Here is a 26,400-nt window from a genome sequence, read left to right as displayed (position 1 = left end):
GCAGCGGTTTGTGTGAATGTGGCCTGAATACGCTCCATTCCCAATGTGAACCAAAGTCTGTGGAGCCAGCCCGTATGGGTGGGTCTAGTGGTCGTCCCCCAGAGGGATAGGATGTGTTGGGAAGCAGCTTGTATCACAAGACCCATTTGGCGTCCCCTCACGGATTTCAGAGGGAAGGTAAGTGCATTCGAGAGACCAAGGATGGTGTAGGCAGGGAATCTTGGGATCTCAGTGTCTAATGCGCTATCTATATCATTGAGTACTGCTGTCCAATACTCCCTAACTGCTGTGCATTCCCAAAGTAGGTGTGTCAGGGTACCTCTTTCCCCACAGCCTCTCCAGCAGCACGCGCTTCGGGTCGGGTTGCCTCTGTTGAGCCTCACAGGGGTGAGGTACCAATACGTAGCCAGCTTCACCGCCATCTCCCTGCCCGCCACATTCCGTGCCGTGTGGTTGGCCCTGTAATAAATCGAGTGCCATTCCCGAATCGACAGCGTCCTCCCTAGTTCCCCCTCCCAGCGTCTCTGCCCCACGTGTGATGTGTCTCGGGAGGAGGTGTGAGCAGCTTATATAAGTCTGTGATAAGGCCTCTATCCGATTCCTTCGTGACCAGCCATCTCTCGAACTCAGTCATATACCTGCTAACAAATGGGGCTTGTTCAGGTTGTGTGAGCCAATGCCGGAGTTGAAAGTACTGATAAAGCTGTGGCGAGACAATGTCATACCACCGGGCCAACTCCAAGAAGGTAATAAAGCCCTTCACATCGAAGAGGTGGCCTGCCGATCTACAGCTGGAGCTACGCCATTGTGGGAATGCTTGGGTATCAGTGTCAGGCAGGAACTCGGGGTTGTCCAAGAGTGGGGTGAGCAGGGAGGGGAAAGTAGTAAGAGCACGCTTGACAGCAACCGTGTCCCATACTCTCAAAATGGTGCGAGTAATGGGAGAGTGCTCGAGTTAACGTGGCCTGTGAGCGCTGCGGAGGAACGGTATCTTCCACAAGGATGTTTGAGCCATGGCCCTGTCTTGGAAGAGCCACCTCTTCTCTGATTCTGGTCTGTACCACTCCACCAAGTATCGCAGTTGCGCTGCTTGAAAGTATTGTTGGAGATTGGGAATCCCCAGACCTCCTTCGTCCATCTCCCGGTATGCTAGCTGCTTGTGTAAGCGTGGTCTCGTCCCTCCCCATATAAAGTGCTGGAGAGCCTTTTATAGATTCGCAATGGTCCCGGCGGGTGGGGACACTGGAAGAGTTTGAAAGATGTAAGGAATCTTAGGGAGGGCCGACATTTTCACCGCCGCAATCCTCCCTAGCAAGCAGAGCGGTTGTTTGGTCCAGCGAGCCAGGTCTTTTTGAATCTGCGACGTAAGAGTAGTATAATTTAGTGCAATCGTCCTATCGGTGGACGGAGTAAGGGTGATACCCAGATATGGAAGCTGTGATTGTGTCAATAAACCCCCCCGTACACCGGCATGTCATGGGCAGGTCGTGCATTTTTACCCAGCGGCAGGATCAATGACTTCCCTCTGTTCATCCGGAAGCCCGACACCTTCCCAAAGGATTCTACCTCTTCCAGGAATGCTGGCACTGAATTCCCCGGGTGGTCGAGAGCCGCCAGAATGTCATCAGCATACAGGCCTATGGAGTGTGGTTCCCCGCCGAATGTTATGCCTTGAATGCTCGGGTGGTCACGCACTTTCTGCGCCAGGGGTTTGACGTAAAGCGCGAACAGGAGAGGGGAGAGGGGGCACCCCTGCCTGGTACCGCGTTGTATTTCAAAGGGGCTAGAGTGTAAGCCTCCCAGGCGAACCCGCGCCTGGGGGCGATGGTAACAGCTCGCCACCCATGCCCGGAAACTTTCCCCTACCCCAAAATGTGCCAGGACCTTTTGTAAAAAAAAAACAGTCAACCCGGTCAACCGCTTTTTCAGCGTCAATGGCTAATAAGACCGAGTCCGATTGCTGGAAGTGAGTTTTATCAATCAAGTGTAGGAATCACTTTGTATTGTCGCTACATTGTCTACCGGGGACATGGCCCGATTGATCCGGCTCTATAATCCCGGGTAAACAAGGTCCAAGCCGCGCTGCCAACAACCCCGTAAACAACTTAAGGTCGAGGTTAAGCAAAGAGATTGGTCGGAACGCCGAGCATTGCGTGGCATCCTTCCCCAACATCCCAGACCCCCCCCCCTCCTTTTGAACCCCAACAGAGAACTCCCAATGTCTGTTCATAGTCCCAGGCCAGTTAGCACTCAGTTCAGGCCTGTGGTGACGTTACGTGAAGGAACGTGTGGTAGTGGCGACCCATTCGGCTCCCCATCCGCCCCCCCATCGGGCCTGCATAATCAAAATGCTAAGAAAGCCCCCCGCAGGGTCAGTTCAGCGCTGCAGTATCCCTGGACACCTCTTGAATGGCTGAGGCTTGTTGCTGTGCCACAGCCGCCGGGTCCGGTTTCAGGTGAGTCTTGGGCGAGCGTTTACGGCCCAGCCTCTGCCCCCCATCCTGCGAGGGCCGCGGTGACTTCTCCTGGGAGGGTCATAGGGATATCTCTTGCGAGAGGGACTCCTCGCTGTGCTCATGACACATGTGTCGAGCAGGGATCTGAGCTGGTGCAGGGTCCCCTTCCACCTAAAGATCAACCTAAAGGGGTGGCCCCATGAGTAAGGGATCCCTTTATCACGCAGGAACGTCGTGGCCACCTTAAAAGCTTTCCTCTTGTGCAATGTAATGGCCGAAAGGTCCTGGTATAGTGCCCCTTGCTGTCCCTTGTATTGGAGAGGCTGTTTCTGGTGCGCCTCTCTTATAATCCTCTCTTTTAAGGGAAAATCAGGCAGGAAGGTCAGGCGAGGGGCCCGACGCTCGGCGGGCCAGACCAACTCTATGCGCTCCGTCTATGCGAATTAGAAAGTCTTCCGCCTCCCCCAGAATCTCTCGGAAAATTTCTTAAAGGAAGCTTGTGACGCTCTCCCCCTCCGCTTTGGATGGAACGCCTCGGACCCTAATGTTATTCCTTCTGGACCGATTTTCGAGGCCCTCCGTGTGCGCCTGAAGATCCACTTGTTGCTCTCGGAGGCGGATGACTTCTTGCTGGAGTTGCTCCACTTCCTCACTCCTGGTCTGTTCCGCTTCCTCGACAGCCGCCACCCTCATCCACCTCCCAGCGAAGCTCACGGTGTTCCCCGGCCATGTCCTGCTTTAGCGCTTGAAAGTCCTTGCGCAGGGAATTGAAGAGAGTCTCAAGGAACGACTTGGTGATAGGCACCTCCCCCTCCCCCTGAACTGTGGTCTGCTGCGCTGCCGTCGGAGATGTGGGACCTTTGTCTCCTTTAGGGGTGCCTTTAGTGAGCATGTCCGTGATGGTGCGCCCGCCTCTTCGTCCCGTAGTGGCCATTTGCGCCACCAACCCCAGCTGTGGAGAAGGTCAAAAAGCAAGCTGCGCGGGAGCACCCAACACACGTGTGAGTCACCCACCAGAGGATCCTAGTTTCGCTTATTCAGTATGGGCCCAGTCGTGAGTCTCGCTGCGCCTGCACTGAGCCCCTATGCGGTCCTCCACCGCGGCTCCCAATACTTATCACCCTGTCCCAGTAGTGAGGGCCACCCGCAGCCGGCGCATGGGGCCCAGGGAGGCCTGATGGTAGTATGGATTAGTCTGGGTACCAAGTCTCAGGCAGTTGTCTCCCCCAGCGGCTCCCTCTCCAGTTTCTAGGGTCCACGAGCAGGCCTTGCGGGCGCAAGGGCGACAGCTACCTTTCCCTCCACTCCTCACCTTTCTCATTTGTGCAGGACCAGGGGGGCCATCGGCGTTCTCACTTTCGTGCCTCCTCGGCAGGCTCCCTGTGCAGCGTCAGGCCTCTCACTTCCACGTCGTCTCTGCCTCCTCAGTCCCTGAGGCTGGCTCCCCTCCACGCCACACCTTCAGGTCAGTGAATGGTCCGTCGCCCAGGCCCGCATACCACTCTCGTCAGGCTCTGCAGGGCCGTCAGCCACAGGTCGGCGGTAGGCCCAGAAGCCTGGGCCTCGATTTTCGCTGCACCCTCAGTCGGGGAACCACCGCGGTTGCCGGTGATCCTCGGTGGTTAACTACGCAGCGCCCCAGAGCAGCAACGCCGCCACTCTCCCCCGCCCTGGAGTGACTTACAGGGAGATGTCTTCTGGGCAAGGTGGGCGCACTCCAGGCCGGCAGGCAGTCCGTGTGTGCTCCGCTCAGGCCCCGCCGCGCCGGTCTCAGTTTTCGTGACTCTGGGGGCCTCCCTGGTAGTGCTGGGTGCTTCGCCCAGGCCCTGCCACACCGGTCTTAATTTTCACGCCTCTGGGGGCCTCCTCAATAGTGCTGGGCCTCTCGTTCCCGCGTAGTTCCGGTCGTCGCAGACTCGGTAAGCTTGCCTCCGCCCCCGGGCCCCCTGCTGCACTCTCTGCTAGCCCAGCAGGGTCAATGGTCACAGTCCGATGGTGGGCCCAAATAGGCCTCGAAGCCACGGCCTAGATTTTAGCGGCAGCCCTGATCCGCCGGTGCAGAGCGTGGCACCCCCCAGCGTCTGTCCCCTCTCCTGACCCTCGGCGGGGGAAGGCCATTCACCGTAGTTCTATGTAGGGGGCCCTGGGTGCCAGTGTGATGATTCTCGGAGGGGCCCAAGCTGTGATCCGAGGCCCGCTTGTGGGCGACAGGCCCGGACGCCGGGGTCTCGATTTACACGGCACCCCCAAGAGGCCCAGCCGCCGCCGACGACTGCCCCCGGCCACTGCTCCACTCTCGCTGGTTCCTCTCGCTGCACCACTCGTCAGGACACCAGATTCGTGCACACGTCCTTTCTGGGATGTGAGTCGCGGGACCACAGCAGGGCCCCGCCGCGCCCAGCAACAATGACAGACCAATGCGCCCGCAGTTCCCCTCTCACGCCGCCGCTATGTTGTGGTGTCCGGGCGCCGTCCGTTGCTTTCGCCTAGCAGTGTTCTTCCTCGCCCCAAACATATCACATTGCAGCGGTGTATTACATAATATGAAATCGTTGCATAATCTCGTTCTCGACATTTATCACTCCATCAAAGCAATATTGAGTATTACTATTATTGATCTGATGGACTAACCCCTTGCTTTTACGAGGGGCATGTGAACTCCACAACAGTGGAATGGATCTATAATCAAGGGTAAACAATGCCCCATATATAGAGCAATGATACAAGAGGCGATCACCTTTTGTGTCCAGTCGCCTGCAGTCCAAAACCACGCAGGGCAGGTGCACTGCAGCGCTATTAGGGCCACTGAGGGGTATCCAGAGCGGGGAGCCTCAGGGTTTGGCTAGATGTGGCTTAATTCTTGAGACAGAAGATTTTAAGTTACCATTATAATCCACAATCGGGTTTTAGTCTATTTCGGAAGGGGGTCCGCCAGGGCCCAGATGTGCTACTCTCAGTGGCACTGGAATGCTGATGTTGGTGACTGTTACCAACAGGGTACCCTGATGCCATTGAATGACCCACTAGAGCATTATGATTTGTCGCCAGGTCAATTCCCTACGTTCGAAGCAATGACACGAACATTCCCAGACCTGGGGGTAGGAGATCAGAAAGAGCCCACAGCTTATGCGGTCCGGCAGCTGCTAGTTTCCATGGGTTCAGCTAGACACTTGGTAACCTGGATTTACCGGTCCCTCGAGACAATGATATGTACTCCCTTAATTGTTTTACGGGATAGATGGGAAAAGATTCTGGGCCGAGAATTGTCAGACTCGGAGAGGCGAAGAGTTTCGGCCTCCCCAAAAAGGATCTCAAGGAATAAGAGGCTGAAATACCTCCAGTTCAACTATATACACATTGAATATATGACACCGCATAAGATACAGGTGGTATATCGGGGGGGATGAGATTCGCCCTTGTCCCAGATGGGGTCACTTGGATGCTAATTTTGCAGATATGATGTAGCATTGCTCCAAACTTTGATCTCATTGGGAGGAAATACTTTCAGCCTTGGATGCCACAGTCGGACGATCACCCTCCTCTCCCCACCACTTCCCATGAATTCTGGGGCTATTCCCAAGACTGACCTCACGAAAAGTTGGCACATGGTTTATAGATTTAGCATTAGTTTTGGCAAAAAGACAAAGAGCTGTGACTTGGAAATCGTCGGGTGTCGCAAGTTCCAGACGTGGAGAGAGGATGTCACCATGAGAGCAAAGGCAGAGGAGGGGGGCGTGTAAGGGAGGCGGCCAGGGGGGTGAGGACTGGCCCTATTGCAGATTTATGGACCGAGGTACTGGTGGTATGGGAACACCCGGAGACTGGCACTGGGAGAGCTGTGGGAGAGCGATGACTCACTGAGAGGCGGCGAAGCTGTGTCCTTGGGAGACCAGAGGGAAGAGATGGCTTTGAGATGACTCGAGAGACGCCACTAACACCCTGACCTAGTATTACTGTTCGACCAAAGTGGTGAGAAACAACGAATTCCCTTACATTGTACACGTGACAAAGGATACGTTTGAGTTGCAAAGAGTATCCGTACAAACAGTAAGAGAGAGCCCCGGAACCTACTCCACACACCTAAACCCCTGATAATTGGAGGGCACTGCCCACTCATGCTGAGTGCTGGCGATCCGATGCCGAACTCATTTCCATGTGCGAGGTCACCCTGTTTCTTTGTGCTGTTTACTATGATCTTTTGTTTTTCCCTTTGTCTATTTTCTTGTTCTTGTATCATTGCTCTATATATGGGGCATTGTTTACCCTTGATTATAGATCCATTGCACTGTTGTGGAGTTCACATGCCCCTCGTAAAAGCAAGGGGTTAGTCCATCAGATCAATAATAGTAATACTCAATATTGCTTTGATGGAGTGATAAATGTCGAGAACGAGATTATGCAACGATTTCATATTATGTAATACACCGCTGCAATGTGATATGTTGAAATGAGAAATGGCACTAAAAAATACTTTTAAAAAAAATTGTCTCCTTCGGAAGCTAAACCAGAGATGCGAGTAGCAGCATGATTATTTGAAGCTACTGATGTGTAAGGTAATCAAAATGATTTAGCACACATAAAAGAGAAAGCGCCTAAGAAGTAGTCAAAGTGCAATTTTAAAAGCAGTGATTGGGTTTTATGTTTAAAAAAACGAATTTAATTAACAGGCTGAAAATATAGAAAATGTGTTTAAATGCATGGTAATGCTGAAGGATAGTAACAAGTGGAGTAAGCAAAATCTGGTAAAAGCAGAACAGCTTTGTATTTTTGAAGGTGAGGCTGGTGAGGTGAGGCTGGTTGAGATGTATGTAATTGCTCCGCTTGTAGAGAATGGCTAATTCACATAGGTATGTAAAAGTGAAGATCGGGGTGGTACTACTGAGGATGCTTCAGTGACTAATTCACAGCACCCATGTAAACATGTGTCTGATTGATCAGCGGCAGTAGATTACAGCTCAGGATGAGGAGTGTGCAATTTGGGCTACTTCTACACACTTTGAATGAGAGGATTTAGTGTCTGTGAAAAGCTCAACATTTTCGTGATAGGATGCCTCAACATCAACATTTGGAAAAATGTACCAGTCGAGATGATGTTTTGAGTGGGGTGAGAGGATACAAACTCCTTTGCTATTTCAAGGACTTTACAACTAATTAATATTATTGTTAGTATTCATTTTCTTGACTTTTTTGTCTTTATTTTTCTTGGGGGGGGGGGGGGGTTATAAACAGGAAAATGGGCCATCTCTTTTTATATGGTGATCTTTCACCTCATATATTGTTTTATGTTCACCTGTCTAATAATTTACTGTAGCAGCTGTTTTTAGTATGTTTGGCACTTCTATTATGTATTTTGGGCCCGCAGCTTTTGTCAAGTAGAGGAGTTCCAGTTCCACCACAGCGTTTGGTTGCTCGTATCTGGAAAGCAGTGAGCAATGGCTGTTGGCAGTTGTATCTTTAACTACGCTTATGCTCCTCACTGTTCCTTATCCTCTTTTTCTCACCTTCAGGACATAACAAGTTTTGCTTCAGAAAGGTAATTTTCTTGGCAGCTACCAAGAAGAACCTTGCCCAATGTTTTGGGGACCACAGTCTTTCATTAAATGCATTTTACAGACTTATCCCAAGTGCAGAATACTGAAACGTTTTTTGATAACAGCTCCCTCCCGCTTGCTTCCTCACCCATCATTGAACATGCCTGATTCAATAGGCGTGTGTGAGTTAGCAGAATTTGAATATACAGCTGAGCAAGAGAGTATCTGTAGGAAATAGGCCTTTTCTGCATGGTCCCACAGATTTTCACTTGTTGCTGTATACAATTGTTGCGGGTTTTAGAAATCTGTGCACTTTATCCCTGCTAACCAGGAGTAAAGTGCATTTGCTCCCCGTTTAAACATGGTTACATTGGCTTATTTCTGATTGCACATTTAACTTGCCTGTAAGTTCCTATTATATGGAGTAGGGAATTAACCTAGGGCCTGAAATGTAAATGTCACTGGTGGACTGGTGCACCTACTGTGCCATCCACTACAGTAGCAACGTAAACATGTCAATAGGCATCCCATGTGTAGAAGGACTACTGCAATGAAAATTTGGGATTGACCTGTTAAAGGAAGCCTTTAAACATTGGTAAGTCACTCTTAAGTCACCTTAGAGCCCACAAGGTAGTGTACATGGTATTCGAAAAGTGGAGCAGGTAGAAAGTTAATATTACCATGTCCGTACAGTGACATTAGTACATTTTCACACTGGCCGACCCAGTTGTCCTATATAGAGTGTAGCTTAAAATACAAATACTGCAAACTCAGCAAAGGGACCAACTCTAAAAATATTAAACCACTATTTTAAATAGATATTAAAAATCCAATTCAATAGCAAAGTCAGATTTGTTATAAACATTAAGGAAAATAAACTTTTAGAAAAATATTCTTTACCTGCCAGAGCTTTTAGGAGGCTAATTAGCATTAGCCTTAGCCCCTTGTAAGACTGTGCTTAGCATTGAATGAGGTATGAACGAGATGCGAATCCTCCCAGGAGCTTAACAATGGGTTGAATTGAATGGGCGGGGGGATGACTCCTCTAAGCTCTACAGAATCTTCAGGGTGGGAGCTGAGGGCATCCTTTTTGACACCACAGTGTCCAATCCTCCCCGACAGACCTGTTTGAGCCATATATAACACGTTGACGCAATTGAAGGGGATAGAATAGAATGCCATGAAAATTCTTGAGTTCCACTGCCTGAGTGCTGTAGGACCCTGCTGTTGTCCTACCAGAATTCTGTGTCCTAGTTTGTTATGGGTGCAGAGTCTGCTTCAAACTGAATTTTAGTTTTAGGTGGGGGGAGAACACTAGTGATTAGTACAGTGCACTCTCCTACACACCCACAACCCTCAAAGCCAAAATTTAACGTGGCTGAAGACTTTCCTCTTCTTGAAAATTTCTTAACACATGTCATTTTGGGTAGGATTGCCTCCGAGAACTGTTACACCATTGATTATGAAGTGTCCATTTGGCACCTCCACTAACTCATGCCAGGCATAAATGTGGCACCCCGTGTAATCTATCAAAACACTTTCTGGACCTGCGGAAGAAGGGAACTGGATTGGCCCTGCTGACTGTGTCCTTTATGGAGCCCTAAAGTTCCAGTCCTCCCTCGCCCCCACCCAGTACAAAAAAGTGGACTTCAAGGTTTGCTGACATCCTGTGTATTTAACGGGACATAAAAAGCTGCAAAAGGCCTTTTCCCAACAATCCCCATCCGACCTGACCAGTGGCAACGGGAACCTGAACTGAACTTCGTGCCAGTCTCTGGTTGCCATCCTTAAGATCCTGAGAGACGTGGAGGAGTACTCCTGTAGTTGTTTCGGCACTAGGAAAAAGTCAGGAAATTTGAAAAACATTTTCTCTAGAGTTCCAGAGCTAAGGGAACCTACCACGAAAAGTACCCTTACCAGCAGTTTCATGGCATTATCCTGAATTTCAGATCAGTTTCCCTGAAAAGCTCCAACATCTACGGTTCTACTCAAATCACCCCTAGGCCCCAACCTACCACACCTCTGACCACCACTGGAGCTTTGAGCTTTGTGTCACTATCTGCACTTAAGGCTCTAAAAAATCATACCTATGGATCCGACATTTTGGACTCATTATGTTCATTAAGTTTTCTCTATTGTTCTTATTCAGTTAGGGCTTTTTATTGCTTGATCTTTTGACGTTACTACTACTTTAGCACTCCATAAATACCTTACACATTACCCTAATGCAAGACGGTCTGCTCTGTGACATATCTACCAGGGGTTGGAGTACAGGTTAATTTAGTAACTTTAATGTTTCCCCAACAAAACTTGCGATTATAGCTTGAGGTAGGCCATCGTCCACCCCAAAAAATAATCCACATTCTTACATTGCCATTGTCAGGTGCAACAATTGCTAACAGGAAACAGGTGGTCACGGATGCTCAATACAAACTGCTTAAAACTTCAGGTCACGCAGGGTTCATCTGTCAGCCCAATATTGTTTAATGTTTGCATCACCTCGTCGGGCTCCCTTAATGAATCTTTGTGGATCACTATAATTTCATAAGCAGATGATGCTCAATTAATTCTATCTTTAGATTAAAATTTCTTATGTTCTGAATGGAGCTTAGAACCCTGGTTTAACCAAGTCACTTGTTGAATGGAACACAACCATCTAAAGTGGAAAACATCCATCTGAAGTGCAACACAGATAAAACCAAAATTCTCCTGTTTTAGAGAAATAATACTTTCTTTGCTTTGGATTCGTGGCCTGATGGACTTGCTAACCTCCCTCCTTCCACTGCAGTAGCAAGGAATTTAGGGGTCAAATTCACCATGTCCTCTGCTTTCTTCCTTTACTAGCTCGGAAGAGAGAGGTTCTAGAACGAATAACCTCTAGATTTGATTACTGCAAAATTCTTTATTTGGGACTACCTAAATATGTAATCGATAGATTACAGATCCGGTAAAATAATGCTGCAAGACTTGTGCTGAAACTATGTCGCCGGAATACTGCATCACCTGAGGGAACTCCACTGGCTGCCTATGCAGAAGTGTAACCTGTTTAAATCTTTGGTCACTGCCTTTACAGCCTTTTATCAAACTGGCACCAAAGTATCTTAGTGACAGATGCAAACACTATGTCACGCAGAGGACCTTAAGATCTGCCAATACTAAGCTTCTGAGCATTCCTAATTTCAGAATGCGTACTAGAGGTGGGAGATCCTTTTTGGTTCTAGCAGCCAAAGCTTGGAAAAAGCTCCCTGTTTTAGAAAGAGAATGAGAACACATTTAGAAAGATATTAAAGACCTGGTTATTTTCTTTAACGTATGTTCCTTCTTCCAGCTTCTACTGCTCTAGCTTCCTCTTTAATAGTAAGGATAACAGGTACAGTAGTTTTATATTTCAGACTAGCTCCAGGATGCCGCTTGGGGTAGCAGTGCGCCTTCTAAGCATCTGTTTCCTTTCATTTCAACAGTTACATTAGCAACCTCTTGCTATACCATGTTCCCAATGCTATCTCAAAAGGTACAAACATCTCTGCCAGTTAAAGTGAATAGTTTTGGAGTAATTAGGCCACAATGCAAATACAATGTCAACATTGCAAATACAGTATCAACATGGCAAACACTCTAACACTCACCAGGGTGGCGTCACCTTTGTTTACTGTTTCTAGGGTGTTTGATTTTGCTTAGTCATAACACAGAAAACAGCTGAGAAGCTATAGCTGAATCAGAGATGTCCAATACTATGGCACAATCCGACACTGCTATCAAGCTGCATTATATTAACAAAACTCTGGTAGAGCAATCACCTTTCTAAACTGTAATAAGTGTAACTCAGAGAAACAAAAGAGAAGTAAAAATTAAAGAAGAGATGACCAGGCAACGTATGTGACCATGACAACACATACTGTAAATAATAAAAATATTTCTAATAGCAATCTCTTATGTTAGAAATGCTCTATGCGATTGTATATTAATTTTGCTTGGTCTGCGTTATTTTGAATACGCATGCAAACTAAACTGGTCCTTCATTGATGGTTAGTACCATTCCTGCATGAGCTCTTTGCCCATGCTGTGGCTACTATTTTCCATCCACTCATGGCTCACAATAACAATAGACCTTTCAGATATGCAAGTAGAGCAGGTCTCACTCTGCAAGCAGCAGGCCCACCTTGTTTTACTTATTTCACCCCTATAATCCTGGGATCAATCACAATCCTCTAATTCTTAACCAATGTATGACTTTTGCGCTCACTCCTTCAGCCTTCATTTGGTCTCCTCTTGTCCATCCTCACCTCCATGACCAAGAACAAAGTGGCTGGAGTCCGGGATTAGTAAGAAGTATCCTTGTGTCCTTCACGAAAAAAGCTTCCTATATCCACCAGTGCACAATGCAGAGATTCTCCAAGCTCCAACTGGGGAGTTTCTCGATGACTCACTTGATAAGCAGAATAAAGATGTATTTAAGAGTAGTCAAAGGACCCTCCTTATTCTTCCTTATGCCTCACAGTAGTAAAAACAGGCAAGGCTAGGAATCTAGATGAAACCTGAAGGTCTTGCAAAGTCGGAGAATGCCTTCCATGACCCCAGATACTGACGCTAACAACATTACATGTAGCAAACATACATTCTGGCTGACGAGGGCCTATGCTCATCATATTTTACTGTAAGCATCAAACCAGAGAAACCCCAAGGGAGGACTCCATAAGAAAACGGCACATAGCTTGTTTAACTACCATTCCGAAGAGCTGCCTAAGGCACAAAAGGCTTCTTAGGCCAGGATATTGGGAGCTGTCTCTAGACACAATGTCCAAGGTTGGAAGCTGAGAATGAAATTCACTGCCACACATAGGAGAGCTACATGGGTACCATGTATACTATAGATACCGGGACATGAATGTCTAGGTCCTGAAAGCTCAGTCAAGAATAACCACTGGAACAGTCTGGTCTTCCACTAAGATTATGGGTGTGGTGAAGGAGATCATATCTATATATCTGGATATCATACTGTTGTAGATTCTGATATCCATGCTGAGCATAGCATGGGGCCAATGTCAACTGTGCCCCCTTACCAGAGATATAAACATATAATATCCCAACTGGTATTATTCAAAGACAATCAGAAATGATATGTATACAACATTATTAAAAGGAAGTAAGGAGACTCTTTTTGGTTATTGCATGTGCTCATGGCATCATTTTATGTAGAAATTTAAGGAAAAAGGAAGGAGAACAGGGTAATTGGCAGTTGTGACAACACTGCACTAAGCAAATAAAAACAATAGAGATCAACCCAAATTGTACTTGGTGCTAAGGGTGTGTGAGTGAAGAACACGGTAGCGGCGCAAGTGACAATGTTATCAGCGAGGTCAGCGCGAAGTGACTGGTGCAGAAATATATACAGTGATTAAATGACGAAAAATGATTCCAGGTAGCTTGAGGAGTACATTTCTATTTGTATTGTTCATGAATCACTTTGTATGAAGCGCCTATGATCGCGCTGAACGGTCGACGGCGTTTCGATCCACTTGAATCGGGATCTTCTTCAGGACTGGGTTGGTAGCAGTGCGGGGGCGGTGTCTCAGTTAGTGAAGTCCGGAACGGCGATCACGGGGGGGAAGAGGCTCCAATGGTTCAAGGGCTGCGGTGTGAGACTTTGTCCATCCTTTGTCGTTGCCTCACAAACCGGACCAAACGCCACGCCGCTCGTCTCCTTCCAGAGATTCATTCTCGCAGGACCGATCACTCTTGGATCGGTACTCGGACCTTCTCAGCGGATTTGCTCCCTCAATACCAGACCCATGCCGTTTTTACCGTGATTACCTCAACTTGCGCTCTCACACCGCAGCCCTAGAACCATTGGAGCCTCTTCCCCCCCACCCGTGATTGCCGTTCCGGACTTCACTAACTGAGACGCCGCCCCCGCACTGCTACCAACCCAGTCCTGAAGAAGATCCCGATTCAAGTGGATCGAAACGCCGTCGACCGTCCGGCACGATCATAGGCGCTTCATATAAAGTGATTCATGAACAATACAAATAGAAATGTACTCCTCAAGCTACCTGGAATCATTTTTCGTCATTTAATCACTGTATATATTTCTGCACCAGTCACTTCGCACTAACCTCGCTGATCACATTGTCACTTGTGCCGCTACCGTGTTCTTCACTCACACACCCTTAGCACCAAGTACAATTTGGGTTGATCTCTATTGTTTTTATTTGTTTAGTGCAGTGTTGTCACAACTGCCACTTACCCTGTTCTCCTTCCCTTTTCCTTAAATTTCTACATAAAGTGATGCCATGAGCACATGCAATAACCAAAAAGAGTCTCCTTACATCCTTTTGATAATGTTGTATACGTATCATTTCTAATTGCCTTTGAATAATACCAGTTGGGATATTATATGTTAATATCATACTTCCTACCCCAATCCCAACACGGTTGATGGGTCTTTGCTCCTGTTGTACATACAACCCTTACCAGAGAGGCACAGGACTATTCCCTCTGCAAATTAGCAACTCCGGAGGGGGCATGTACCACACTGACACTGTTAAAGCTCTGCAAACAAAATGATACCAATATGGCTTCAGCCAAAACTCGAGAGTTTTAAGGACCGGGAGGCTGGGATGGGTATTGGGAGTTTATTTGAATCTACATCATTGGACTGTAACATATCTGGAGATGAATTGAGCTGTATGTTGGAATACCTATGGGAAGGTGGGGGGAATTGGCGAGGCACTTCTGGAGACCCTTTGAAGAAATGTTTGGCTTGCTGCCAGCTTTGGGACGGTCGCAAGAATATTAATGTATATAAGTGTAATACATGTCCCCTTCCCAGCTATTTTCCACAGATGATGCCCATGGAGCTGTTTGCATGGCTTTTTCGGAAAACCAATAAAAATGTGTTTTAACCACTTGGCTGCTAAGGGGTGTGTGCGAGGTCCATTGACTTTCCATTGAAATCAATGGAAAGTCCATGACGAGTTACCCTTGTCATTAGCGCTGAAGGGGTTAAAAAAAAAAACCTGGTTTCAGCCAATGCTGGAGAAGGGAAGACCAGAAAGGCTCCGACACAAACTACAACTGACTTTGTCCATCCTTCAACCCACGATCAGGGGACACAAGCACACAATAACCAAATAAAAAAATAAATGCATCCTTCAAAAGTGGTAATGCACAATTAAACTTTTAGTCTTAACACATATTCCGTCTATATACTAACCCAGGACCAAACCAGGCCTATCGTGGAAATGAGGTTATATGCTCATATTATTTCACACAAAAATAGGAAGCCCACAAAGCAGACCTTAGTGTGACCCATTAAAAAATGTGATATCCTTCATATGAAAAGGGAACAGGGAAACTGCGATCATCTGAAAGAGACAAGATTGTAAGGAGGGAATAGAATAACTTCCAGCACACACTACCAGCTAACGGCACTACTTAAGATTGAGTGTAATCAGAATACGTGTATTAAAGCTGAAAAACAAAAATACAACATACAGCAAGCAGAAGCTATAGTACAAAAACATGCTGCAAGCAGAAGCTATAGTACAAAATCATGTTGCTAAGGATTATTAGCACAATGGCAGACAAATATTGTAATAATATAGGAGCTGAATCTGATCTCATTAGAGCTCGTTGGAATGAAATCAAGGGAGCACTTGCACCAGTTTCAATCATGCTACTCCACAAAGAAGAGGTAATACGGACTCAAAAATAGACTAAGTTCAAACTGCAGATAATGCAGAGTGATCATTAAGACAGGTTTGTAGTGATTTAAGTGACTAATTACCAACAGACGTCCATAATATTCATATACATGCCTCGTGACAAGTAAGACGGAACTGATGACAATTTATCTCATCAAGTATCAGAGCTCCCAAGAAAGTGAACTGAAAATTAAGGAGACTTTCGCGAGGTTCTCCAAATAAAAAATACATTACCCCAGGAGAGCAAAACAGTTCCTTGATTTTATTGAGTAAAGTAATGGAAGATATACAAGACTAGGTCTATACCTATTGCATTGAGCCAACATTATAAAACAGGAAGAGACTAAACGGATTTCTCACACGATCACTGTAGCTAGTTACGACTGGATGACTTCTTAGTAAATCCTTAGGGACTATTTAGGAGCAATGAGTAATGTGAAAATAACATGCAGCTATCTCACGTCATTACAGTTAAATCCACCATGCATTACATCCTGAAGATACTGGACTTTGAATAATAGGATACTAGATATGACGTGGAGGTCTTACACAACTGCCTCAGGAATACGGCCAGCTGGTTAAAGGCAAACTCGCTTCAGTTTAATGCCGGGAAAACTGAAGTGCTTTTTAGCGCTGGAACAAAGATCCCTCGCCCGTTTCCCAACAATTTCTGGCCCTGGAATCCGGCTCTACCGTCCGGCCTTCGGACTCTCTCCGTAACCTGGGAGTCATGCTGAACCATGGGCTCAGTATGGACACCCATGTTCAGAAAACATCGGCCTGTTGTTTTGCCATCCTTCGCTCACTCAGGAAGGTTCTGCCCCTGTTACCATCCCATGCCCGTGCCCAGGTGGTTAGATGTACCATCCTGAGCAGGTTGGACTATTGTAATGCCCTCCTGCTCGGGTCCCCTGAGTATCTACTGGACAGACTCCAAAGGGTTCAATCTGCGGCGGCTAAATTGGCGTTGGGGCTGCCTAGGAGATCTCATGGTCTATCTGCCCTTGCAAAACTACATTGGCTTCCTCTTAGACAGAGGATTCAATTTAAAGCCCTTTGCATTGTGTTTAGGGCTCTTCACGGATGTGGCCCAGTCCCCCTTAGGTCCAAGTTTGTCTGGTACACTCCTTCCAGACACCTTCGCTCATCGGAGGCTAAATTGGTAGCTGTTCCCAGATTTAAGATGGTCAGAGCTGGTGGCAGATCCTTTCAGGTGACTGCATCCAGACTCTAGAACACTCTCCCCATCGAGATTAGGGCCACTAATGAACTTCTGCAGTTTAGGAAAAAGGTAAAAACTTGGCTTTTCCCTGGCTAGCCTCGCTCCCCAGGCATACTCCGCTGCCTCTGTTTTCTATCACGGTCTGGATTTTGTTAGCGCCAGGATGCCTGCAACGGTGACAGTCGCGCTTTATAAATTCTTAAAATAAAAAAATTAATAATGACATGCAGAATTGTATGGGAGGCAGAGAAGGCTGTGATATAAGAGAAGAACATATCAACTTATCCTCAGCTCTATGGAGGTTACTATGGTGACTCGTCTACAATTCTAACAGAAACCACTATAAATTGAACAGAAACAAATTATCTCAATGCATATTTTGTTGCACTCTAGTCCTTAAATGTCAGTTATCCAGAATGTCTACTGAACATATGTATCAGACTACTCTACATATTACAATAAAAGTCATAAAGCAGAAAGCCTCCTAAAATAGACAGCATATGGCTTTGACCAAAAAGTATATCAAAAGATCAAAGACCCAATCATGCAAATTATATACAACAGATGGCAAAACAATTCAAACCCTTAACAACTTATATATAGCCATATTCAGTGAAGAACTACTATACGGCACAGAAGAAAGTGAAATATGCGGGGAAGTCGAACTCCTGATTCGACAACTTTCCTCAGAGCTGCGCGGTCGGGATTGGTGGCCCAAGGCAAGACTGAGACGAGATCAAGGTCCCTAATGCTGGTGGAGAGGAAAGGGCACCATTCCTCAGATGACTATTTTCAGCCCTGAAACCCTAGAAGTGGTTCTCTTTGCCTTCGCCAGAAAGAGAAGTTCCAAGATGGTACAGCTGCCAAATGCACAGAGTCAGAGGACAGCAACGTGAAGTTGCAGCCTGCAAGTTTATTTTCCAGCAGCAGGTGGGGATGCAAGTAGAGGTCTGACTGCAAGGAAGAAGTCCCCAAACAGGCACTCGAGGCAAGAAGCCTGTGGTGGCAACTCTGGTGTGGCGGTGCGGTGAGCGGCACCGAGAGCTACAGAGACGGCAGACAAGGCCTATAGTGCCTGTGAGGACTGCCACCATCAGACAACATACTGGCATATATAAGCTAGTTGAATAAGGGAGATTTTGCTATTATGCCACTAGAGGACAGAAAAATTAAGTTCACCAGAGACAAGAAAGCCTATTTGCAATGCTATCCCAAGTAGGCCGAGTGTCTGGTGATACAATTGCTGTGATAACTGTATTCAATACAAGAGAACATGTGTTTCACACTTCCTTTTACAAAGTAAATGAAAAAACAATTGCAGTTAAGAAAACACCAAGAAAATACATGTAGAGTTGATTTACTTTTATATCTTATACCGACAGAACCAATTGTTTTCTATATTACTAATACCCAGGTTCTGAGGGACACCGGGTCCCCATTATCCTTAATGGAGAGTCTAGAGAGCCAGAGGTCCTTCGGTTGACTGGCCTGGCCCCAGGAGAGATGTTGAATCATAAGTTGCTAAAAGCCATGAAGGGCATTTCTGAAGTACTGACCACAAATTCTCCGCAATTGAGGGCAGCCTAGAAGATCTGACAGGGAAGAATGGCCACCATGAGATATGACTTGGGAGCCTCGAGCAGCATTTACTGAAAAACCGAGAAGAGTTTTGGTGCCAGTGAAATGCAACAGAGTCCAGGGAACTTCAGGAAATGTGCTATCTCTTCCATGGTGTGACAATTCTCTATTGGCCTCAGTTTCGAGACTCCTTGGGTTCCCAGGCTGTAGAAAGAAATATTGGAGACGTGGTACAGAGTTTCCTTCAGACGGAGTTGAAGTGAGTTGACAATGCACTCTCGCTAGAGGCCCACAGGGCATTCCAACTACGGTCAGTAGGATCCAAAGGGGCGACATCAGACACTGGTATTGTTTTGGTTGAAATGGGATCTCTGAGACAGAGGGAGATGGCCATATGACTAGCCTCCAAAAATCAAGGGCTTCCTTATAAGGAACACTATTTAGGGATTTTCCTAGACATGAGCAGACCCACGCATACCAAGAAAGCAGAGCTCCAAAATGTTAAGGAATTGCTACTGGTAGGCTGGAGTGCCTCCTGCGGTATGCAGCAATACTTCACATTTATTTATTTATTTATTTTATTTTAGCGATTTCTACAGCGCCTGGTGACCCAGGGGTATCCCCGCGCTATGTAACTTGAACCTATTGAGAGGGGAGGTAGCCGAGGGGTGTTATTTGGGAAACAAATGGGTCTTGAGTTTTTTGCGGAACGCAAGGAAGTTGGATTCCAGTCTGAGGGCGCGAGGGAGTGCGTTCCAGCCTTTGGCCGCCTGAACGGAGAATTGACGGCCTCCTGTGCGGACTTTTTTGAATCTGGGAATGAGGACTAGATTCTCATTTTGAGATCGTAGCGATCTGGTGGCTATATAGGGTGTGATCATTTTGCTAAGGGTCGCTGGGCCAGAACCGTTGTAAAGCTTGTGTGTGGTACACATAGCTTTAAAGTGCACCCTTTGGCGAACAGGGAGCCAATGCAGGGTTTTAAGGGCTGGCTTGGCGGATGTTCTGGAGGGAGTGTTGGTGATCATGCGTGCTGCCGCATTCTGTGTCCGCTGGAGTTTCGTGATGGTAGCCTCGGGGGCTCCCAAATAGACCAGATTGCTGTAGTCTAAACGGGACAGCACTAGGCCCTGGATAAGGAGCTTTCTGGACATAGGAGGGAGAAGGGGCAGGATTTTACGAGTCGTACGCATGAGCCCAAAACATGTGCCCGAGGTTTTGGTTGCCTGGGTCTTCATCGTAAGTTGTGGCTCTAGCCACACCCCGAGTGTCTTGATTTCAGATTTGGGGGGGGGAATTTCACCGAACACATCGGGCCATATCGTGGGAGGGATAGTTGTCCATTGCTTACCAAGTAACATTACCTCCGTCTTAGTCCCATTCAATTTCAAAGATGATTCGTTCATCCAGTTGTGGATGTTTATGAGGCAGTTAGTCAGGTTTTCAGGATGGTCAGTCAGCTGGGACAGGGAGACGACTAGTTGGGTGTCATCGGCGTAACTCACCATTTTGATGTTAAATGGTGTTACCACGTCCTCGAGGGGGGCCATATAGACATTAAAAAGCGTGGGGCTTAGGGAAGAGCCCTGGGGGACGCCGCTAGTAAGTGGGAGGGTGGATGAGTGGTGGCTGTCATCCCAAACTTGAAAGGTGCGTCCTGTGAGATAGGATTCGATCCATTTGATAGCTGTCCCGGTAAGTCCTGCATTTGCCAGTCTGCTCAGAAGGACACGGTGGTTGACCGTAACGAAGGCTGCACTTAGATCCAGGAGGATCACTGCCACTGATCCTCCTGAATCTAGTAAGCCCCTTGCCTCTTCAATCACCGCAAGCAGTGCGGTGTCCGTTCCGTGGCCTGGGCGAAATCCGGTTTGGGATTGTCTGAGCAGTTTGTTCGTTTCAAGGAACTGGGATAGTTGGATGTTTACTAATTTCTCGGTGACTTTACTAATGCCAGGGAGTAGGTATATTGGCCTATAGTTGGACAGGTCCGATGGATCCAGCTGGGTTTTTTTTAAGAGTGCTTTAACCACAGCACTCTTCCAGCTGTCGGGGACGGTTCCATGGGAAAACGAACAGTTGATAAGGTCCGTAATGGTAGGAACAATTACTGAGGCTACTGTCTTGAGGAACCTGATAGGGGCTGGGTCCAGAGGAGATCCACTTTTCATTTTTACTAGGGTTCGCTCAACCTCTGCGGGGGTGACAGGTCGGAAAGTCTCAAGCGAAGGACGACAGATGCTTTCAGTCGGTTCGGGGGCAGTACTACTTTCCGTGAGGCTGGGAAGGCTGGAGGGAGGGAGGGAGGCCAGGATACGGGTAATTTTCTCGTTGAAGAAGTTGGCTAACTTGTTACTTCTGTCAACTTTGGGTGTATTGGAGGAGGAGGTGGAGGGGACCTTGGTCAGCTCTTTAACGATCAAAAAAGATTCTAGACAAATTACAGGAACTAAGCTTATACAAACCCCCATGGTAGCAAAAGTATTTTTGGAGGATATTAAATCAGACTCCGGTCCAGAGTGGTAGACGTCAGAGAACTGAATGGGGGCCATGGGCAGCAGCCAGACACCCAAGAGAAAGAGATTGTTGCCATTGTTTGATAATTGACCAGATTTAAGATGGTCATTGTTCCTCCTCGACTCCCTTGACTCCCTATCCATACCCCTATATGAACAATGAATGAACACCACATTCAGAGTACAGCTGTCTGTATCTGGCTAGCACATATTTTTGTATCAGTGTAAAAATGTGGCATTAGTGGATAAGATTCATGGTGTACTGTTGATATCAGAAGTAATTCGATTGTTATGGCGAATTTATTTCCCAATCATGGAACCATGTATCCACTAAAAAAAGTATTGAAAATTAGGAAACAATGTATTAGACCAACCTATCACAAGTAAAGAAGCCAAACAATCAGACCCCAACCTGCCTAAACACAAACTGAGTCCCCTGAAAGAACAAGAAACCACATGTACCCAACACCAGTTCATCAATAAGGTACATGCACTTTTTTTTTTAATTGTCTTGAAAATAACGAAATGTGACTTTGCCTCCCCTTTTGAAACAAATTATCGCAATGATGCATTTGTTATATATTTTTAAATATTTCTGCAGTCATCGTGCATGCACTAGTCTGACCGACTTTGAAGGTATGTCCTTACTTGACCACACAAACAAGTTGACTCTAAATGATACTGGGCTTTACACTTGACACATTTTACCTTGTTCCTTTTAGGCAATCAATACAACAGTTCAACGTCCTGCGGAAACTCCCCTTGATCCCTCCCTAAACAAGATAAAGCCGAAATGTGTGGATACTACCTATCAGGAGAGCAAAAGAGACTTACACAATCAAGTGATTTTTCACGAGTCCCAGCTCCCCTATTACTTAAGAAATACAGACAAATTCAGGGACTATTTAAGATCAGTTTTCTCTTTTCTTCAAAAACAACAAACAGGCGTCTCCCTTCCTCCTCTGATTGGAAGAATGTTTTATTGATGCCTTGAATTTCAATGCTAATATATGGTAATGTTTTGATCCAATGGTGACAGGACACACCCTTCTCACAAATTTATATCTATCAGTTTTCCTCTTTGTGTATGATAGATAAAAATAAATGTAAATAGCGAATGACATATTATTTTGACAAACATTCAACTTGTCCCTTTGTTTACTAAGTCACACGAAAAGTATATGAGGCGAGGTATTTATTTTGATTATGCTCACAACCAATAAAGCACCAGGTCCAAACAGATTCATATGAAGAGATATCTTAATTTACCTCTTCAAATCCTTCTTTGAATGTGGAAAAAATATCTGCTTATTTCTAAAATGGTTAAGGTTAAGTTCCTTCCATCCTATCAGTCCTTATCCACCCAAATAACGGTAAAAAGGGCCCCTCATGTACATGACAGTAAACAAGGACTCATTCAAAATATGGATTCCAGGATGACTGCATAAGGTTACCCATCTCATTATTTATTTTTGTATTGCAATAAAGTGATAGTCTATACACAGAGGCAACTCAACACTACAAGGCTTCCCTCTGGAAGATGGTCAGATGAGGTTGGCATGATTTGCAGACTTCATCTGCCTAATGAAAAATACAAGACCTACATTACAAAAGCCATAGAACTGAAGGCTTATGACAATGCCTGGCTTCAATATTTATCTTTGGAAGCCTACTACACCTAAAATAAAAATACACAACACCAAACAGGAACCAGCTTTTCTTGGGCTCCAAAAAATACATTGTTGTGCACTTACATAACTAAACTGCATGTGACTCTATACAAACATCATATACCAGAACAGTTGGAAAACACATCATGTGGTCTTGCACTGATTAGACAAGCGAGAAACATCTTTGTCAGTTAAAATCACTTTATTTTAATATGCATGGTACATGCTTGAGGCCCTTCTGATAATATTATTGAGACAGAGGTGCGTATCACTAACTTTTTCGAGTCAACGGACACTAGATTCTCTTCTGAAGAACGTGTGGAGACCTACTGAGCTCAGACTTCTAAAAATAAAGGCTGGCTGCTCAATTGGAGACTGGCCGATCAATTACCACAAGGAACATGGCATGTTACTTGTACAATAGAGGGTTTAATTATTAAAAACATTAGATTAATGGCTTCCTTAAAACCACATATTAATGGATGATCAATTAGCAGATTTTACAGAAGCAATCGATAGGTACGTTGACCTGGCCTTCAGCGACTGCAAATGGCAACTTATCTATTGCCAATGTTTTCCATATTTCGTACTCAAACTAGTGTACTAGCAATACACAGCCAGGAGTTGCAATATTGGCTATCTGGGTGCTTGATTTGCTTGCCACAACTACATTAGAGAAACAAGCTCTGAATTTATGTGAAAGGTGACGCTTCTAGTACACGCAATAAGATGATACTGGAACACAAACTCCACAGTTAAGTCACCAGAGTTGAGAAACGTTGCACCTTTCAAAACTTTGGCATACAACTCAACACTCTAAAAGGCAATCTCAGAAATGCATAAAGCCCTAGATAGTGTGAAATCTGCAGACTCATTATCGTAAATGAATGGAAAGATAATATATAGCAAAAAATTAAAAAAATACTCCACAAGACAGAGCAAAAGATAAGGGGGAGGACTGCCTCATCCTCAAATAAATCAAACACAAAAGGAATACACATAGAATACTATAAAATGGTATAGGCATGTTGGAGGGGAGGCGACATCAAGGAAGACATGGCACACACGATGAACATGCGCCCAACTCTACGGACTGCAACTCAGTCTGAGAATAAAGTCTTCACCGCAATCACACAGGTCTCAAACCTGACGCAACCGCAGCAGGCCTTGAAAAAGCCTCAGGCAATACTAGCAACATAGGGCGAAACACATTTTGAATGTTCTCCTAAACTGCCAAAGTATAAACACTTTGAACAAGGCCAAAGAAGAAAAAAACGAAAGACGAATAAAGAAAATGTTATTTCACGGAAATGATTTACCTTCTTCCGACACATTACAACACTGAAGAAATCAGTTTGATATCCATATCCACAATTATTTCTAAAATAGTCAAAAGCCTGTGAGCATTTCCATGCCTTAAATTCTATGATCTATTTTCTGTTCACACACTCCTTCCTCCCTGCATAAATAAAGACATATCACATTCAGTGTTCCCTATCTTCATGGAAAAGAAGTTTAATCTCGCTTACACACCATAATAACCAGCACATGCTAGATGTTTTCCTAATTTATACACTTAGAACCACTTCGCTGACAGATGTGGCTATTGTGCAATCCACACGAACGTGTAACTGCTGCTGAAGTTATATGCAAACACGGAAAGTGTAGCACTGCATAAACATACTTCAAAGAGAGGATATGGTTCAGCCAACCTGAATATCGTGCCTAAAATAAGGCTGAGAGGAAATAAGGGGCCACTTACTAATAAAAATGTCATTTTTTTTAAAGTTCGGCGTGACTTGGGTTTAGATAACTCATAAAACAGTAAGATTCGTCATGGTGCAACGTGTTTATTTTCTACTCCTTAAGTGTTTCTTTCTATTGCGGATTTCCCTATTAAATGTTGAGTGAAACAGCAGGTTGTAGTACCATAGTAAAAAAAATGCCGGAAACAAAGTTTGGGAAACGAGAGGTCTACGCTTTTACTGCCATATTTGTTTTACACCTTAAACGTTTTACTTTATACAGCAGCCACCTGGATATCTTCAATAATACTGCTATGGACAAATGCGGACAGGTACATCTCTATGGCAGGTCTATTTAGGCTCCTGGCATTTATTTTTCCTACACACATTTGCTATTTTTTTCGGTCTGTAAGATAGATATGTGTAGTAAGCAGCGCGCAAAACATCCAGCATAGACACTTCATCACATCAGCTCCTGGAGTGCTGTGCACACCGAATCTTTTTGCATCTGAAGCGTTTTGCATCAGCACTCGGGCTGCCTACACAGGACAAACTGCAGCATTTAGAAAGAAGGGGTCGGTTTGCCCGCTTGACGTTGAACTGTAGGAGTTCTTCTCAGTAATCTGCAACTGCATAAACATTCACCTAAGGCCACATTGTACGGTCGCCGCGCACCTTGGGTCAACCCTGTGGGGACAGAGTCCACCCTCGCCCGGGGGCCAACAGAGACTCCAGTAGCGGCGGGACACGTCTACCGGTGGGTGTCACATTAATAGAACCTGTTTCAGAGCAGAGCGCTGCTGCTGTCGCCCCCACGTGGCCGCCATGTAAACACCAGTTGCAGACCTCGCTGCTGTTCGATGATTTCTGCTCTAAAGTAACTTTGACAGGGTCTGGAGAAAGGGGGCAGTGGGGTCAGGACACAATAACAAAAGTGCTACGAGGGGGAAATCCTCTGTGAAAAAGCTACGCCACTATGAAGGGATCAGTGCATGAGGTGATCGTCTGTCGAATTGTCCATCAAAGGAACACTTTGTTGTTCCACGGGACACCGACAGCACTACTGTCCCCGGAACAAGACCCACCAATGTGGCTGTAAACACGATCCTATGCACCCCACTGCCACTCACCTTAGGGAATCCGCTACCCTCCCGCCGGGGGTTCCTGGGCTGGTCAAACTGGCTGCGATCGAGCATCAGGTAGAGGGAGAAGACCACCACGCAGAAGATTGCGCTGCCCAGCACCGTCACCTGCCGGCTCAGCTTCATGGCCCCCGTTGTCCGTGCTCGCGGGGGGCAGCGCCGGAGCCTGTCCCGAGATCCGTTTCGAGGAGAGCGCTTGGGAGAAAGCGCACTCTGCCCTGGTTTCCTGTCTTTAGCTCTGACTGGTTCGGCTAGTCCTTGAAACGGGTTACAAGTTTCCTTGCACGAGACCTGTAGTGAAAGAAATCGAGCCGAGGTCGTTAGATGAATCGCGAAGAAAGGACGCAGACAGCGGCAGCAACCGCCGCCATACAAAACATGGGACCCCCACCCCCCTAAGTCCTGAAGGGAGAGAGAGGCGGGCACAGGACGCACACACACCGGGGAGGAGTTTGACAAAGCGTGGCCGGGACCCGTCAAGGCAGAACTGGAGGCGGCGAGGAGGGAGGTGTGTTTACAGGCGGGGCCGTGCAGATGGGTTGTTACGGGAGGACGGCTGACACATTCCTCTGATAGAGCCAGCGTCAGCTCGGAGTGTGGCGCGAGACATTACAACACACGCGCGCACTCAATGCTTCCCTGTTGCAGCAGTTCGAGCGCACGGGTTAAAGGTATCCAATGATTTTCTGCTGCTTGCAAGCACAGCGTAGCTCGCTCTACTACGTGTCACGTGGGCTAAAATGTTCCGAGGCAACGGCTTTTGAGAATCCTGAACTGTGCGCATTCGATACAGCCGCAGGCGTATAGGGAGATCCCGGAAGGGTTTTGTCAAAGCTT

General features: G+C 46.4%; 1 protein-coding gene across 1 annotated transcript in view; it reads right to left on the bottom strand.

The window, feature by feature from the left end:
- MAN2A1 (mannosidase alpha class 2A member 1) overlaps positions 1-26,129 on the bottom strand; it is a 1,212,885-nt gene extending 1,186,756 nt beyond the window's left edge. The window contains exon 1 of the mRNA XM_078675492.1: positions 25,552-26,129. Within this exon, the coding sequence (XP_078531618.1) occupies positions 25,552-25,689 (138 nt within the window). The 5' untranslated portion in view covers positions 25,690-26,129. The remainder of the gene's footprint in view (positions 1-25,551) is intronic.
- Between the last annotated feature and the right edge of the window lie 271 nt (positions 26,130-26,400).

This window comes from Lissotriton helveticus, chromosome 2_1, assembly GCF_964261635.1.
Source record: "Lissotriton helveticus chromosome 2_1, aLisHel1.1, whole genome shotgun sequence".
Classification (NCBI taxonomy): Eukaryota; Metazoa; Chordata; class Amphibia; order Caudata; family Salamandridae; genus Lissotriton; species Lissotriton helveticus.
The sequence above is the reverse complement of the archived record's forward strand: the minus strand, read 5'-3'. Positions and strand labels throughout refer to the sequence as shown.